General features: G+C 45.2%; 1 protein-coding gene across 4 annotated transcripts in view; it reads left to right on the top strand.

Moving 5' to 3' along the window:
* NOS1 (nitric oxide synthase 1) overlaps positions 1-19,338 on the top strand; it is a 194,045-nt gene that overhangs the window by 107,102 nt on the left and 67,605 nt on the right. For all 4 annotated transcript variants that reach the window (XM_081539721.1, XM_081539718.1, XM_081539719.1 and 1 more), the window contains exon 3: positions 6,607-6,733. In XM_081539721.1, the coding sequence (XP_081395847.1) occupies positions 6,607-6,733 (127 nt within the window). The remainder of the gene's footprint in view (positions 1-6,606; positions 6,734-19,338) is intronic.

The raw sequence follows: 19,338 nt of genomic DNA, 5'->3' as shown, positions 1-19,338 counted from the left end.
TTGAGAACCACCAAGCTTGACCACATGATGGCTCTTGGCCTTGCTGGTCTGCTACAATGCCAGGTCCACTGGAGAATGTCTTTTCAGGGGAATAAGGACACTGAGCAGATGTGGGAGCCACTGAGCGAAGGCAGGTTCCTCAGTCCCACCTGCAAACAAGGGACAAGTAGTAAATAAATCCTCATAGACCCCCAGGTGGGTGTGGAGCAAGGATGGGAGAGCTGGGAAGCATGGGTTTGGGGTCCTTGGTTGATGCTAAGCCCTGCTTCTCAACAGCAAGGAGTCTAGTTCCTCCCCTCCCCACAGGGACATTGATCAATGTCCTGAGATGTTTTCAGCTGTCACAGCTGGTGATGGAGATGTTACTGGTGTCTAGTGAGGAGAGACCAAGGATGCTGTTAAACATTCTCCAATGCACAGGGCAGCCGCCACCCCAAAGAATTATCTGAACCCAAATATCAGTAGTTACAGGCTGAGAATTTCTGATCTAAACTAAGATCCCTCAGGCAGCTGGGCAGGACCAAGACTCAAAAGTACCAGCCAAGGAGAGTCACCATTCAGGCTTCTCAGAAGTCAAGCCAGGCCCTGTCTACCTCCAGCTGTGGGCTCCCAGTGTATTTACTTAAATGAAGAAATGATAACCCAGAGTTACCAAAATTGCATTTAGTGGATAAACACATTCACTACCACCACCTCATTTCAGGGGGAAACTTTCGATATCTAAATTTGAGGTTCTTCATGAGTGTGAAATCCAATCAAATGCCCCCCCAACCCCTGTTCTCAGTGATTCTCAATGAGGAGGGCAGTGAGAAGGAAACATTTAATTGCAAAACTTTCTCTGCTTCTCACTGGTGGTGTGATCTTGACAAGTTACCTAATCTCTGTGGACTTCAATCACCACAAGTTAAATGTTGGTCACTTAGTTGTGTTCAACTCTTTGCAACCCCATGGACTGTAGCCCACCAGGTTCCTCCCTCCATGGGATTCTCCAGGCAAGAATACTGGAATGGGTAGCCATTCTCTTCTCCAGGGGATCTTCCTGACCTAGGGATCAAATACAGTTCATGTTTGGTCAGAGCTGACCGTACACTAGGTATTTTACAAACATGATCTTATTTAACCCCCAGGAGAGGTGGTGTGTGACGTGGGCCTTGTAAGGGTGAGTAGGAGTTGACTCTTGACAGAGGGGAGATGAAAGGGCATTCCAGGGAGGCAAGGATAGATGTAACAGTGGACATGGTGTGCTCCCTGGGAAGAGAGGAGAGTGGAGGCCGGGGCTAAGAACGATGGAAGGTGGGAGTCTGGAAAGGAAGTGGAGAATTCCCAAATTCCTGGGCTCTGTGAACAAGACATAATAGCTCAATGGGCAACTACTCAGCCATAAAAAAGAATGAAATAATGCCGTTTGCAGCAACATGGATGGACCTAGAGATTATCGTACTGAGTGAAGTAAGTCAGACAAATGCCATATAATACCACTTATATGTGGAATCTAAAAAAAAATGATACAAATGAACTTATTTACAAAACAGAAATAGACTCATAGGTATAGAAAACAAATCCATCTAGTGGGAGGGGGGGAGATAAGAGTGTAGGATTAACATTTGCACACTACTGTAGAGAAAATAGTTTTAAAAAACAAGGTTGTACTGCATAACACAGGAAACTATACTTAATATCTTACAATAACCTATAATGGAAAGGAATCTGGAAACATGTATGTGTATCTGTATGTGTGTATCAGAGTCAGTCTGCTAGACACCTAAACTAACACAACACCGTAAATCAAATATACTCTCTGCTGTGCTTAGTAGCTCAGTGGTGTCTGACTTTTTGTGACCCCATGGACTACAGCCTGCCAGGCTCCTCTGTCCATGGGATTCTCTAGGCAAGAATACTGGAGTGGGTTGCCATTTCCTACACCAGGGGATCTTCTCAACCCAGGGATCAAACCCATGGCTCCTACAGCTCCTGCATTGCCAGGCAGATTTTTTACCACTGAGCTGCCTGGGAAGCCTTGTATGTAATATATGTGCATTTATATGTATATGTACATATATATAATGTATATGTAATATATATATACACATATATATGTATATGAGCCCATGAAAAAGAAATGGCAACCCACTCTAATATCCTTGCCAGGAAAATTCCAGGGACAGAGCATCCTGGCAGGCTAGAGTCCATGGAGTCCCAAAAGAGTCGGATACAACTTAGTGATTAAACAACAGCAATATATGTATGTATAACTGAATCACTTTGCTATACACTTGAAACTAATGCAGCATTGTAAGTCAACTATCCTTCAATTAAAAAAGAAAGTGTCTGAGTGCAGACATCCCTGCTTGTGCCCCCATAAGCCCCCAGGGAAGACACCCCTTTCTCAGTTAGGAGCCATATATGCCTTCAGTCTTTAGAGACATTAAGGCTTTGGTCAGCACCACCCAGTGCTATAGCCACTAACTATATGTGGCTTATTAAAGTGAAATAAAGTTAAAAATTCAATTAATTCCTCAGTGACAATAGGTGCTTTTTTTCAGCCGAGCCACATAGGGGATCTTTGTTCCCCACCAAGGGATTGAACCCATGACTCCCTGCAGTGGAAGCACAGAGTCTTAACCGCTGGACGACAAGGGAAGTCCCTAAGTACATTTCAAGTATTCAGTTGCCTCATGTGGGCCATGGCTAAAATACCAAAAACGCAAGCAGACATGGAATGTTTCCATTGACTCAGAAAGTTCTCCTAGACCATGCTGACTTAGAGGAATCTTGACTGTTTTAGAAAGAACTAGCATTTTCCTTTCTCTGTTTCTGTCTGATCAGCCCACAAACACATCAGTAGTCAAAGCAATAGCAGATGCCACAGGCTAAGTGCTGTGAGCCTTACCTCCTGTAATTGTTGCAGTAACCCCGGGAACTGGGTTTTATTATTAACCCTATTTTAGAGATGAGTATACTGAGAATTAGAAAGGTTAAGTAGCCAAAATATCCAGTCACACAGCTTACAACCAGCAAAGCTGAGTTGAGCCCAGCTCCACCCAATCCACAGCCCATGGATCACACTGCCCGTACAAACCTAGCAAACAGACACATCCCAGGCTGAGCAAATTCATGGCAATAAACTGCTTATCTCCCTCAGAGCTGACTTTTACTGAAAGACTTGGGGTGCAGAATGGGAATTCAGAATCTACCTAAATCTACTCCTGATTTTGTCCCTGGTGCAGAGAGGCAAAATAACTCCTTGTCAGATGCTGAAGGATGTTCCCTGTGGTCCCATGTTAAAAATATTCTTGTTTTAAATTGGAGCATAATTGCTTTCCAATGTTGTGTTGGTCTCTGCTGTACAGTAAAGCAAGTCGTATCCCCTCCTTCTTGAGCCTCCCTCCCATCCACCCCCATCTCACCCCTCTGGGTCTTCACCGTGCACGGGGCCTGGGCTCCCTGTGTTATACAGCAGCTTCCCATTAGCTGTCTCTTTTACGCATGGTGGTGTATATATGTCCATGCTACTCTGTTCTATTCTTCCCACCCTCTCCTTCCCCCGCTATGTCCTCAAGACCATCCTCTACATCTGCATCTCTATTCCTGCCAGGCTAACAGGTTCATCAGTACCATTTTTCTAGATTCCATGCTGCTGCTGCTGCTGCTAAGTCACTTCAGTCATGTCCGACTCTGTGCGACCCCATAGATGGCAGCCCACCAGGCTCCGCCATCCCTGGGATTCTCCAGGCAAGAATACCGGAGTGGGTTGCCATTTCCTTCTCCAGTGCATGAAAGGGAAAAGTGAAAGTGAAGTCGCTCAGTCGTGTCCGACTCTTAGCGACCCCATGGGCTGCAGCCTACCTGGCTCCTCCGTCCATGGGATTTTCCAGGCAAGAGTACTGGAGTGGGGTGCCATTGCCTTCTCCATCTAGATTCCATAGATATGTGTTAACATATAACATTTGATTTTCTCTTCACTCTGTATAACAGGCTCTGGTTTCATTCACCTCATCACAGCTGTCTCAAATAAAAATATTCTTCCCCGGCTTATCACAGGGCTCTTACATAAGTTTGTGTTGACAAAACACTTTAAATATATTATTTAAACAGAAGTGTTAAAGGCTTTTTAAAAAAAAAAAGCAAAGGACGATGATAAAAGCACCTCTCCCTGCAGATTCACACAAAACAAGCCGTGTGAGCCATTTAAGAGTCACCTGGGTAATCGTACCCTGTAATCTTTGTAAACTGGCCTCATTCAGTGAGAGATACTGGATTCCTAGCTCTTTAGCCTCTGGCTTATCCTATGCATCCTGACTCGTTTTCCCAGTCTGTTTACAAAAAAGGGAGGATCTGGGCCGAGCATCAGTCAGACCTGGTTTCAAATCCCAGCTCTGCTTTGTGTTTGCTGAGAAACCTTGGGAAATTGACATAACCTCTCTGGTCTCAGTTTTTGCATCTGTAAAATAGGGAGGCTTTTAATATCTGCTGAGTGAAATAACTTCTGTGCTGGTACCTGGTACATTATCAACACTCAAACAGTGCTAAACTCCTCTCTTCTCTGCTGATTCCCCACTTATGGTCACATGACATCCTAGGAACTGGAGTTTTAGCGCTGAGAGGGGCTGCGTGACATTTAGAACAGCCGTCTCCACAGACAATGCCTCTGCTTATCACCACGTAGGTAAACCATTGACTTGGGAAATGTCTGTAATGAAGAACCACTCCTGGTGTGTTCTGGTGGCATTTTTAAGAGAGTAAAACATAATGTTCCCTCTTACAACTGCAGACCTCTCCAAGCAAGATGAGCAGAAGTGGCTTCAGCATGGGCCACCAGGACGCTGTGAGACAAAGCAAGGAGGGGATTCCAGGTAGCCCCATCCGAGCAGCCAGAGGGGCCACTTAGGGCCTTACACTCAGAGCTCAGGCCCTGGCTTCTGACTCATCCCAAATGACCACCAGCACCAGGTTGGGAGCTGGAGGAAATTGTGGAGCCAAGAGTCCCCAAAGCTGAGAACATAGGATGGAGAGCTGGATACGGCCAGCCTCCACACCTGGAACCAAAAGTGCGATGGACCACAGAGCAAGTTGCATTGCCCGAAGTTGGGGAACAGACAAATGCCATCGAGTGAAATCGGGTGGGAGGGTTAGAAAGAGGCACATGGTTAGGAAGCAGGAGGGCAGAAGGACAGAGATGAGGTCTGACAGGTTGGGAGGTCTGGATTTTGATGCAGTCAGTCCCATCTCAGCCACGACTTGCCTCCAGCTCAGAGGATGGTCAGCCTGTCTAGCCAAGATGACCTCTTCCTGAACCTATCCGAGTTCAAGCGCAGAGAGCCAGGAAAGCTTCATGGTTAGAGTCAGGAATAAGCCTGGGTTTGAACCCCAACTCCTTCAACCCTGACTGTGAGACTTAGATGAGTGGTTTAACCTCTCTGAGCCTCAGTTTCCTCGTCTGATAATGATTGCAAGGGTGGTGATGGTGGTAATGAACCTGGTGATGGTCATGAAGATTCTGATGGGATGAAGGTGATGGTGATGAGAAGGATGAGAATGATTTTGGCAATAATGTTGGTGATAATGAAATAATGATGTCAACATTGGTGTTGATGAGAACACTTATGATGGCTGTGGTGACAATGATGCTGATGCTGATAAGGAAAAGTTGGATGGTGATGTTAACGATCATAAGAATGATGGTTCTGATGGTGGTGATGATAAGTGAGGGTAATAGTAACAGCCTCCACTTCAGAATAAAAGTGAAGAGTAGGCTGGAAAACCAACTCAATGGACATGAATTTGAGCAAACTCTGGGAGATAGTGGAAGACAAGGAAGCCTGGCATTCTACAATCCATGGGGTCACAAAGAGTCGCACACAACTCAGCAATTGAACAACAATGACAGACTGTAATACTGTGACCTTGAGTGACTTAGCTTCTGTCTCACTTATGCCATCTGTACAACAGTGACAAACATTCATACCGACCTCATCAGTTGTCCCAAGGACTAAATTCACTAAAACATATGTTAAGTGCTTGACACACCAGTAAGTGCTTAATCAATACCAACAGTATTAATAGTTTTACTGTATTTGTTGCTGTGTTCCCCTTATTTTCAGAATCATTCCTGTGTATCCTGGGCTGGTACCATTAGCCTTGTGATCAGTGCTCTAGTTGCCGTTGGTGTGACTCACCACCCTGGCCCACAGGACTGGTTTTCTGACTTATCCCTCCTGCTTCCTGTATCTTCTACCATTAGGTTTCATGGATGCTAAGCTGTCCAGGGGTTCTGCATGGGGTTCTGCTAGGAGAGGGGCCTCCTGGCTTCCTAGATCAGGAAATCAAGGGCAGGGGAGGGAGGAACAAAGTCTATGTCACAGTCATCCTGAAACGGTCTCTGCACAATGGGAATGTGACAGCCGTGGGTGCCAAGTCAGTTAAGCTCACCTTCACGCTTGATCCTATGAAGCGGCAGGCTGCGGACCCAAAACTCACTGGCTCCGTAGAAGGTCATGTGGATGAACCCTGAGGGTTCTTCACAGACTCAGGGCTTTCAGACCAGGGCAACCAGCCGGTCACTCCAGATGTCACGTCTTCCTCAACCTCTCCCGCCTTGCCTTTCAGAGACCTGGATGGCAAATCACACAAACCTCTGCCCCTCGGCGTGGAGAACGACCGAGTCTTCAATGACTTGTGGGGGAAGGGCAACATACCTGTCGTCCTCAACAACCCGTACTCAGAGAAGGAGCAGGTAAGTGGTGGTGTCAGCCGGTACCCACACTCCACGGTTCCCTGAATGTTCTTGGGAAGACAAGTGCCAAACCACCTTGGGGATAAAACCAGCCGTTCTGGCTGGAGAAATGGCGTGGGGGCTGAGGCCAGCAGCACTTACCCTGGACTGTGGCTTTGGGCTTTGATTTGGTGGGTTTTCTTTGCTAGCTTGCCAGTTTTCAAATTTGCATTGTTTCTACCAGGAAAGATATTCACATGATTCTGAATTTAGAAGGTAAAAAAGATAGATGGTAAAAGCTTCTTTCTTCCTTCATCTCAGCCACACAGCTTTACTCCCCAGAGGCAAGCAGTATTCATTATTCATCATTTTTGTAGTCCTTTTAGCAATGTTTTATGCATAGACAAACAAATACATACACATTATTTTCATATGTTTTTACACAAATGAGAACACATAATACATACAGGCAAACCTCATGCTATTGCACTTCATTTTATTACATGTATTATTTGTGTGTGTGTGTGTGTGTGTGTGTGTGTGTGTGTGTGTGTGTGTATGAATTGAAGGTTTGTGGCAACCCTGCATTGAGCAAGTCTATTGGTGCTATTTTTTCAATTGCATTTTTTTAATTTTAATTGGAGGCTAATTACTTTACAATATTGTGGTGGTTTTTGCCATACATTCACATGAATCAGCCATGGGTGTACATGTGTTCCCCATCCTGACCCTCCCTCCCCATCCCATCCCTTAGGGTCATCCCAGTGCACCAGCCCTGAACACCCTGCCTCATGCATTGAACCTGGACTGGTGATCTATTTCACATATGATAATATACATGTTTCGATGCTATTCTCTCAAATCATCCCACCCTCACCCTCTCCCACAGAGTCCAACAGTCTGTTCTTTACATCTGTGTCTCTTTTGCTGTCTCGCATATAGGGTCATTGTTACCATATTTCTAAATTCCATATATATGTGTTAATATACTATATTGGTGTTTTTCTTTCTGACTTACTTCCCTCTATATAATAGGCTCCAGTTTCATGCCACCTCATTAGAATTGATTCAAATGCATTCTTTTTAATAGCTGAATAATATTCCATTGTGTATATGTACCACAGCTTTCTTATCCATTTGTCTGCCGATGGACATCTAGGTTGCTTCCATGCCCTGGTTTTTGTAAACTGTGCTGAGATGAACATTGGGGTACATGTGTCTCTTCGAATTCTGGTTTCCTTGGTGTGTATGCTCAGCAGTGGGATTGCTGGGTCATATGGCAGTTCTGTTTCCAGTTTTTTAAGGAATCTCCACAGTGTTCTCCATAGTGGCTGTACTAGTTTGCATTCCCACCTGCAGTGTAAGAGGGTTCCTTTTTCTCAGCACCCTCTCCAGCATTTATTGTTTGTAGACTTTTTGATAGCAGCCATTCTGACCAGCGTGAGATGGTACCTACCTCACTTTGGTTTTGATTGCATTATTTTTAAGCTAATGTATGTGCATTTTTAGACACAAGGTTATTGCACAGCATATAGACTACAGTATGGGAGGTACAGAATGGGCTTCCCACGTGGTGCTAGTGGTAAAGAACCCGCCTGCCAATGCAGGAGATGTAAGAGATGCGGGTTTGATCCCTGGGTTGGGAAGATCCCCTGGAGGAGGGTATGGCAACCTAGTCCAGTATTCTTGCCTGGAGAATCTCATGGACAGAGGAGCCTGATGGGTTACAGTCCATAGGGTCACAGAGAGTCAGATACTACTGAAGCAACTTAAGATGCACACACGCATAGTACAGTATAAAAATGCATGTAACTTTCATATTCACTGGGAAGCCAAAAAGCTCATGTAACTCACTTTATTGTGATATTTGCTGGATTACTATTGGTCCAGATATGAACCCACGATATCTCCACCATATGCCTGTATTGTTTCGTACCTTGTTGTTTCAGGTATCAATGTATCTTGGAGACTAGTCCTAATTAGTAGGTGAAGAGTCCTGGTTCTTTTTTCATGGCTGCATAATATTCCATTTTATTTATTTATTGAACCAGGCCTCCAAAATGAACACATGGCCCATCACCAATATTTTGCCACAACAGCGCTATAATGAATGACCTTGTGCAAATACCACATTGGCAGATGGGTGGGATTATCAAAAGAATAAATTCCTAGAAGCAGTTGTTGAGTCAAAGGTCATATACAGTTGTGACTTGAGCAGAAATGGCCAGATTGCTCACCACAGAGGTTGCACCATTCCTATCTACTAAGTAGGAGAATGACTATTTCGCCACAGCCTTCCCAGCTTGGAGTGTTACCAGACTTTTTAGTCTTTGCCAATTTGCTGAAGAGGGTTTCAACAGCAGAGTGAATATGGTTTCCTGAGAGTGTCTAGATCTGGCTAGAGATTAGCAGAGCCTGTTTCTCACCTGCCCAGGTAGGTAACAGAGCAACCCTGGTGAAGCATGTGAATTTCCCACCCCTCTCCTGCACTGCAGCAGAGTACTATTGGAATGGCCGTCTTCTTCCTTCCCTCCACCCACCTCAAGCCTTGGATGGCACAGGCCAGGTTGCCAAGATCTTTCTTTCAATGCTTAGTCTTTGGACAGCACTTTTCACCACCAACCCATGTAAGCAGTGACTCATAGCCTCTGTATGTAGCTTCATAGGGGTGGATGGGACATTCCAGAGCATCAGCGGAACTTGCTTTCCTTAGCTGCCAATGGCTGGCCTGGAAAAGAAGGACATCAGGGATCCCATAGTGGGTCAGACCCACGATGCCAGTGGCCAAGCACTCTGTCTCCTACAGTGACACCTAGGAATGTTTGGTGGACAAGGCACAATTTTAGTTCTCTGTTTTGCTGTCCTCAAAAATCCAGACCATATTGTGAGTGTGAGGACTATTGTTATACATCAGTGATTAAGTGAACAAATAGAGCTTGAGTTTTCTTCATATTTTCTCAATTGAAAGTAAAGGGTGTTGCCATCATGCAAACCCTCCCAAGATAAAGGAGGGCAGGGAGAGGCAGATTCAGGCCAGGTCCAGGCTGTAGACATGATTTGTTAGGTTTGCGCTATATTGTCCTATAGACAACTTATATTTATACTTTGAATTTATTGCCAGTGTTTCATTTTTTTATGTAACTATCATATTTGCAACTTCTCCTACAAATATGGACAACCTGACCACATTGAGGCTATATTCTTATGGGGAAATAGTCTGCCCAGACTGATTAACCACTGCCCCCACTACACAGGGCATGGGCTCTACAGTTTGCCACAATCCCCACCTCTCCCTAGTGTGCCCCTCTCATTACCACCAACTGTTCATTGTCATTTATCATAACATTAGCACTGTTGATTTTCTTATAATAGTTAGGATAAGTGGTAGGTAGATATGGACCAAGAGATTCACATATTTCAGGGAAGATGAGAAAGATTTCATGTTTTGTAAAAATAAAGAATATTCTTATGTGTTTGATATGCAACCAAGTGTTCTGTCTCAAGATTACCCAGCTGGCTTTACTGATTTGCCTTACCTACCTGCCCTAGGTATCAGAGTTTGTAATCGCTGGCCTGCAGTAACTCCTGAGATCTGGGGTTTAGGGAAGAAGCAGAGGAGGCCTTGACTCCACCAGAAAGATCCTTAAAGTCCCACTGAAATCTGAGCCATTGCAGTCTGATGACTATTTCCTTTCACCTTGGTCAGACAGTGACCAGTTAAAAAACATACCCTTGAACTTCAAGCCTGAGTAGTAGGGCTCAATACTGAGGACAGGACAGGGGGTTTAATAGGCCCAGGGACCTTTGTGGGGCATCAAGATGAAATGATCAGTGTCTTAGTCTGTCTGGGCTGCTATAACAGAATACCATAGACTGGGTGGCTTATAAACAACAGAAATGTATTTGTCACTGTTCTGGAGGCTGGCACCAGCAGATTCGAAATTCAGTGCAGACTTGCTTCCTTTCTTATGACTTTCTTATGATTTATGACACTTTCTTATGACTATGCCCTCACATGGCAGAAAAGCAAAGGATCTCTCTGGATCTCTTTTATAAGGGCACAAATCCCATTCATGAGCGCTCCACCCTCATCACTTCATCATCTCCCAAAGGCCCCACCTCCACATACCGTCACATAAAGCTTAGGTTTCAACAGATGAATTTGGTGGAGGGGGGACATAAACATTCAGTCCATAGTAATTAGTGGGAGGTGCTGAGAACTTGCCTTAAGGCTGCCTCTAAAATGGAAACTCCATTTCTGTGGAGGAGAAGGGGTGCTGGAAAAAGGAAAAAAAGATAGTCTTCCTGAGGTTAAGACAGCCAAACAGTTTTAGACATGGGAGCTCCTGGAATTGTGACATACAGACCAGCCGTGCTTGGACTTACTCCTTGAATGTTATCAAGTCCTTGCTATTAGTCTGTGACCCAAAATAAGCTTCAAAATCACTGGCCTGTGAGATTATCCAGGCTCTGCTGTCTGAGACTCAATTTTCCAAATGCCTCTCAGAAATAGAGCTAAAAGGAAGCAGAGACCCAAGTGCTCGGTTATATTGAAGTCCCAGAGCTAAGCAAACAGCTCGGCTACCTCCTGCTAGATACCTCCACAGCCACAGGGCTCAGAAACATTTCCCAGGCAAAGCAAATTAGTAGAAAACCCAATGATTTTCTTTCTGGCCTGAAAGACCAGCTCCTATGTTCAGCCTCTTCTCTATATGCTCAAAGCCACTTTACCTGCAGTGCCTGGAATCAGCTCCCTTCTGTCCAGTTGTAACCCACATTTGCTGCTTTTTTAGACATCCAGGGAGGGGATAGCATTGTCAATAACACAAAGAGAGGCCCAGCTACTACCTGCCAACAGGAGCTGGTGGAAGAGCAGCTGGTCTGCATTTTCCCTGCAAAGACTTGGCAAAAGGCAACAGAGCCCAGGTGAAGTGGGAGAGATGCAGGCTAGACATGAGAAAGGACTTCCTGATTCAGACAACTATTAGGTCCCTGAAGGAATATTATGGTCTGCCCCATTCTCCTTGATACTCTCATTTGACCAAATTCAACAGAAATTCTGCTGTAGAAGCACCTTCTCTTAAGTTAGCCTCAGAAATCTGAGATGCACATCTATACCTAGTGGTCATTTCTCTTGATAGCTTGTGTCAGCAGTGGGTAGAGCCAGTGAGACTCAAATCCCTGATCACTAGAACATAGTGTATGAATGACTTGGTGATGCTTATCTTTAACATCTCCTGACAAGTTGTATCTGGCCTGCACTGGTGGATAGAATGAATCCACTCACCCATCACACAAATAGATAGTCACTCAATACTGCCACGTGCACAACTCTGGGGTAGAAGTGGAGGCGAGCAAACTTTGCTCTCCCTGCCCTCAAGACCTTCACAGCTGAATGTGGGGAAATACACACATGGACAGTGCGATTAATCCTAAAATAGAGAGTGGCACAAGACACTATGGGGCCATAAATACCTCAGCAGGTATTAGAAAAGATTTACCAGAAGAGATGACATTTTGATCTGGGTTTTGAAGATCATGTAGGAGTTTGCCTAGAAGAAAGTTGGGGAAACCATTATAGTTTTAAAAGAAGCCATGAGGGCTGACAAACTATGTTTCTTTTTCTAAGGATTATTATTTAATTGATTATTTGATTATTGATAATCAAATTATTGATTATTCTTATTTGATTACTGAGGTTGTCTTTGGTGCTAATTCCACCTGAAACACTTCGAGTTTTGACACCATTCTAAAAGCCCCGTACATAATAACCTTCCTAAGAGGAAATGTTCCCCTAGATTAGTAAGAAAGTGCTATTTGTTCATTCTTCCCACAAAACCTTAGGATTGACTCAAGCCCTTCTCTGCATCCTTTCTTATTAAGCACCTATTTCTCTTGCCTGCCTGATTTGCTTTCCTATGGGGTAGGAGTGAAACTGTGTCATGCTTGGAGGTAGAATGTCTATTTTCAGATACAAATTAAGTATCCGTCCAATCCTTAGTGAGCGTGAGGGGTCTTGGGTCTGGGGGAAGTGGCATTTCCATTTGGATTCTTCTTTCTTACTTAGCCCATTGCCCCTCTCTCCAGCCTCTTGCTGACAAAGGCAGCCAGATAGAGAGATGATTTTCATTTTGAAATCTCCCTGCCCACCCCATCCCCACAACCTCATCAGCAACCTGGCATTTCCTCACCCCTGGGGACATAGGGCTTGTTGCCTTTCAAAATGTCAAAATCTGTTGAGAAGCTTTTCCCTCCTTCCAGGGAAGTGTCGGCCTCCCCAAAGAGCCTCTCTGTAGAGCTCCAAATTATAAGGCATAAAGGGGAGTGCTTATCGGTTCCCAATCTTCAGAGAGTCAGAGGTGTCCAGGGCCCCTCTCTTCAGGAGCAAGCACCCCAGTGGCCAGTACTGGGGGCTTTGCTGAAGACCAAAAGCGGGCAGCCAGACCCCACCAGGCTGTGTCTGGATGAAGGCAAACCAGCCTAACCCTCTGCTTCTCAGTGACAACCCAGCATGCTTCAGGGAAGATTTCTAAGTCAGCCCTGACTCACTGCACGCTAATGATGTCAGGATAAAAATAACAATAACGCTGACAACAATACCACCTTGTGAGGGTACGGTCGTTCTAATCCCAGGGCTCACCCACAGCACTGGGGTCACGATCTCAGCTCAGGGGTCAACCCAGGTTTGGTCTCCTCCTGGTGACCTTGGCCAAACAGCTGATTAGCATCCACACTGAAGCTCATAGTGGATAATAGGCTCGTGGAGTTGTGAGGAAGAAGAAATAAGATACCATACGAAATGATTGCAGCTGCTGTTCAGGATAAGAAATAATATGTGTTGAGCGATGGCAGACATTGTGCCAAGCAGTTTAGATCCACAATCTCATTTAATCTCCAACCCAACTCAATGGAGTACTGTTACTTCTCCCATTTTACAGATGAATAAACTGAGGCCCAGAGAGTTTAATAGCTTGAGGAAGGTCACTTGACTAGTAATTGGGCAAGATGGGACTTGAACCCAGGCCATAGAGCCCTACAGCCCACTCTCAACTCTACAAGGCCTTGCACAGACTAAGTGCTCCCAAAAAAGCTCATTATTGTTATTGTTGCTGTTTGGCTAATTATCATATTGCTGATCTAGGCATCATACTGTGTATTTAGGTAAAGAAGTGTTGCTAATGGTTATATGGCTCATGTGAGGCTGATAGGGCAAGAAGCACCGTCCTCATTTTGCAGGTGACACCCTTATGGCCCAGAAAGGGAAGGTGGCCATCCGCAGAGTCTTGATGGCAAAGGCACACCTCTTTCCCTTTATGGCGACATCGTCATCCTTGTCAGTCATTTAGATCAATGCAGCATTCGATTTTTATCTTCTGGGGCCAGACTCTAAGAATATGCAGAGCGGGGAAGCAGTAAAGACCTGGATGGGGGAAAAAATGGGAACTTTGAGGGCCTGGAGTCCATGCCCAGCTCTGTGGCCTGTCAGTTGTTAATTTAGGGACAGTCACTTTACATCTCAGAGCCTCCATTTCCTCATCTGAAAAATGGGTTACCATGAGGAGTCCATGAACCAGTGGGTACACAGTGGCCTAGCCTAGAGGAGGCACACAATAGGCATTTAATAAATGTCACTCAAAATGAAATCACAGCCCTCGAGTTCAGAACCTAGATGTTCATATTTGTCTCAGTGTCCAGAAACTCCCACTCCCCAGACACCGACACATACACGGTAGTCGGCACGCCGTGATATTTGGGGTTCTGTAGAATCATGTGCAGACATTCCACGCAGAGTGCCCCCTGCCTGGCTCCAGCAGATTCCGTCGGCTGCATTTACGTTGCCTCCTTGGGGGCACCTGCTCACTGCTCCCTGCCCTAAGCCTGTCTCGAAGTACTTGAGAAATCTCCTCTATTTTGAACTTCATTTCTCTCTGTGAGAAAGTGTCCCAGTCCCTACTGGAAGCTGCGATTAAGCCCTTTTCTGCCCCCAACTGTATCTGGCCAGGTATCCTTGGCCTTAATCTGGCTCATGGCTGAAGTGAGACACTCAGGTCAGATTTTCCAAAAAGCATGTTCCACCCCTTCCTCCACCTGTTTGAGGTTTCCTGGAGCACCCTCAAACAGACACGAAGGATGCTTTCCAGGAATTTATATTGAACGGAGTCCCTCAGTTCCCAGTGGCACAGGATCCCAGTCTTGCTGATGTTTCATATCCCTCCACCTGGACCATCACCTGCCTAGTGACCTCCAGGGTCTTTACAGGTCACTTAGTCAGGGGACCAGCCTTCCATGTCCTTCCACCTGTTCCCATCAGAGGCAGGGTGGAACCAGGAAGTGGGGCCTGAACTGATGGGTGTTTGGGTTCAGCCCTGCTGGAATTTCCACATATTTTGCTAACTGTTTATTTTAACAGTGAGCATATTCAATGCAGGGGCTTCCCAGATGGCGCAGTGGTAAAGAATCCGCCTGCCAGTGCAGGAGATGCAGGAGACCCAGGTTCCATCCCTGGGTCTGAAAGGTCCCCTGGAGAAGGAATGGCAACCCACCCCAGTGTTCTTGCCTGGGAAATGCCATGGACAGAGGAGTCTGGTGGGCTACAGTCCATGGGCTCGCAGAGTTGGACACGACTGAGTGACTGAGCATGCATATTCAACGCAGGCTGTTTGAGTGTTGTCCGAGAAGGACAATGACACCTGGTTCAGGAATCAGTGATAGCACTCTGTATGCCCGTTTATTGCTTTAAACCATATTCAGATTCTTTCCCTCGATCAAAGTCAGTTTTTCCTTCCTCTCTTTACAAATGGATATCAGTTGTCAAAACTCCCTTCACACGGAGATTCTCAGAGGCCCACAGAGCCACAACCCACTTCTATTTTCTGAGGGTCCCAGGATGTTTTAAAAGGTAAAAAGTCCAAAACATAATCACAAAGCTTGTTGTGCATTTTTTTTAATTAAAAAAAAAATTTTGGGAGTATAGTTGCCTTACGATGTTGTGTTAGTTTCTGCTGTACAGCAAAGTGAATCAGCTCTATGTATACATATACCCCCTTTTTTAAATTTCCTTCCCATTTAGGTCACCACAGAGCATTGAGTAGGTTCCCATTAATTATATGTTTTTTACATAGTAGTGTATACACATCAATGCCAATCCCCTAATTTATCCCACCCCCCCACCCCCCATAGTATCCATAAGTTTGTTCTCTACATCTCTGTCTCTATTTCTGCTGTGCATTTTAAATGTTTACATTTATCAGTTTAATGCTTTTAATAAATACACACAGTACAATGAAATATAAGAGGGATGGGCCCCAAGATAATTACAGGATTTCTCAAAATTAATTCATAGTGCACATATACTCTCTGATTTGGTAATGGCATCAGGCTTAAAGTTGTCTAATAATCTAATTATCTTGTGAGGTCATCATGACTGTAAGCATCACCTCATTTGGAGAAAGCATCAACAATCTAACTTAAAGACCCCTTGGGTCTAGTGGTTAAGACCCAGTGCTTCTACTGCGGGGAGCATGAGTTGAATCCCTGGTTGAGGAACTAAGATCCTGCATGCCACAGGATGGTCAGAACAAACAAACAAAAATCCTCATCTCCAGAGGCTCTTGTCTGTGAACCCAAACCATGATGAGTCTGATTCCCAAGCACTCCCTTCTGTAACCATCCTCCATACAGAACATGGACCATTGAATAGAGGGGAAAGAGAGAGGAGGGGTGAAGAATAAGCGATTTCAAGCTTCTGTGGAGTTATTATAAAGAATGAATCACTTTAGAAATCATGCTTTGAATACACTACAAGGAAATTATACTCCAGTGTACTTAACACTGTTGGTTAAGTTTTATAAGCAGCAATTTTTTAATTGCATGGATGGGTGCATACCTGCTGGTTTACAGGCCTGTGGTTCTAGAATCTGAGCTGCCACAGCTCCTAATAGTTACGCTCACTGCTCTAAAAGGTGGTACCCACAGATTGGAGCAGCACTGCCTGGAGCTACAGTGAAGGGGCTGTGGCATGGTGTGTGGCATCTGGCCCCTGGTGTGGATGGCCCGCTGCCCGGCTCAGGCCCAATGTGCTGCCCTCATTTTAGAGCAAGCCAAGCAGGGCAAGTTGCTGCAGGCCTCAGAGGGAGGAGCTGGCGCTGGTACCAACAGTGAAAGAAATAAGAACTGGCTCACTTTGAACAGGTTTGGGCCTCAGCTCCTGGATTCATCTCCTCAAGCTGTTTTCTAGAGGAAGCACCATAAACTGTGTGGCTTCAACAATCAGAATGTGTTGTCTGAGTCTGGAAACCCAAAAGTCTGAGATCAAAGTGGCTGCAGGGTTCGTTCCTTCTGAGGGCCGTGAGCAGAGGTTCCGCTCCGGGCTCCTCTCCTTGGCTCGTAGATGACGGTCTTCATGTTCATGTGGTGTTCTCCCCGTTTCACGTCTGTCTCCTAATTTCCCCCTTTTTGTAAGGACACAAGTCGTATTGGATTAGGGCCACTTTAACGACCTCATTTTAACTTAATTGCCTCTTTAAAGACTCCGAATAAGGTCACATTTGGAGATCCTGGGGGTTAGGACATCAAGGTATGAGTTGGAGGGACATCCTAAGATGTTCTGTGGCACACAGGTACCTCCCTCCCTCCCTTCTGTCAACCTCTTGTCCCGATTTCATTGTGAGCCTCCTGCCCACAGTTGGAGGAGGACAGGGTGCCTGCCCTCTCTTTTTCAACCACCAAGATTCTGATGTCTAGTGTCTATCTTCCAGCCTTAAAATCCTCCCTCCACATTCCCCTCACCCCAGCTCCTTACTTCCCAACTTCTGCTAAAAGCCTCACATCCTCCCACTTACCCAGATGGGAAGCCTCTGCATCAATGTTGACTTGTTCTTTTCTCTCCCATCCTCTCAAGCCACAGAGCTCTTGTCCTGCTCCCGACACCCCAACTCCTATCTCCTCCCTTCCTGTCATCTGCTACTGCTGCTGTATTTTCCACTCTCCTGGCCTCTCACCTGCACTGATGCAGCATCCCCCTCCTGGGTCTCTCAGCCTTCACCCTCTCCCTCCTACAGTCCTTGCACTCATGTATTTCCTAAAATGGCTTTGATAAGGCCACCCTCTTCACCGGGCGGCTTCAGGGGTTCACACTGTCTGCTCATTTGACGCCAAAGCTTTCAGCTTAGCATTGAAGGGACTCCACAATTTAGAAATACATTTAGACCTTATGTTAAATAGCTAGGCTGCCGTAATAATATACCACAGACTCAGCAGCTTAAACAATGGAAAGTTATTTCTCACAGTTATGAAGGGTAGAGATCCAAAGTCAGGGTGCCAGTGTGGTCACATTTAGTGAGGGCTATCTTCCTGGCTTGTAGACAGCCACCTTCACTTTGTCCTTAAACAGCCTGTGCTCTTAGAGAAACAGAGAAAGAGATGTCTCTTCCTGTTCATATAAGAACACTAATCCTATCAGATTAGGGGCCCACCCTTATGACCTCATTTAACCTTCGTTACCTTCCAAAAGTCCTGTCTCCAAATATGTCACAATGGGAGTTAGAGCTTCAACATATGAATTTGAGAGGATACAGTTCAGTCCATAACAGACCTCAAATGTTTGTTAGTGTGTGCTTGGCACTGGAGATAGACCAAAGTGAATGATGTGTTGTCAAAAAGTGATATCTATATACAAACATCTATAAAGATCTATGTATAAAGAAGATGTGGTGTGTATATATATGTGTGTGTATGTATATACATACACACACATATATATATATAATGGAATATTCAGTTCAGTTCAGTTCAGTCGCTCAGTCGTGTCCGACTCTCTGCGACCCCATGAATTGCAGCACGCCAGGCCTCTCTGTCCATCACCAACTCCCGGAGTTTACCCAAACCCATGTTCATCGAGTTGGTGATGCCATCCAACCATCTCATCCTCTGTCGTCCCCTTCTCCTCCCGCCCCCAATCCTACCCAGCATCAGGGTCTTTTCCAATGAGTCAACCCTTTGCATGAGGTGGCCAAAGTATTGGAGTTTCAGCTTCAGCATCAGACCTTCCAATGAACACCCAGGATTGATCTCTTTTAGGATGGATTGATTGGATCTCCTTGCAGTCCAAGGGACTCTCAAGAGTCTTCTCCAACACCACAGTTCAAAAGCATCAATTCTTCAGCGCTCAGCTTTCTTCACCGTCCAACTCTCACATCCATACATGACCACTGGAAAAACCATAGCCTTGACTAGACAGACTTTTGTTGTCAAAGTAATGTCTCTGCTTTTAAATATGCTATCTAGGTTGGCCATAACCTTCCTTCCAAGGAGTAAGCATCTTTTAATTTCATGGCTGCAGTCACCATCAGCAGTAATTCTGGAGCCCAAAAAAATAAAGTCTGACACTGTTTCCACTGTTTCCCCATCTATTTCCCATGGAGTGATGGGACCAGATGCCATGGTCTTAGTTTTCTGAACATTGAGCTTTAAGCCAACTTTTTCACTCTCCTCTTTCGCCTTCATCAAGAGGCTCTTTAGTTCCTCTTCACTCTCTGCCATAAGGGTGGTGTCATCTGCATATCTGAGGTTATTGATATTTCTCCCGGCATGGAATATTACTCATCCATAAAAAGGAATGAAATTGG

Source organism: Giraffa tippelskirchi, chromosome 11, assembly GCF_054371585.1.
Source record: "Giraffa tippelskirchi isolate mGirTip1 chromosome 11, T2T-mGirTip1v1.2.pri, whole genome shotgun sequence".
NCBI lineage: Eukaryota > Metazoa > Chordata > Mammalia > Artiodactyla > Giraffidae > Giraffa > Giraffa tippelskirchi.
This window is presented reverse-complemented; position numbering and strand designations above follow the sequence as displayed.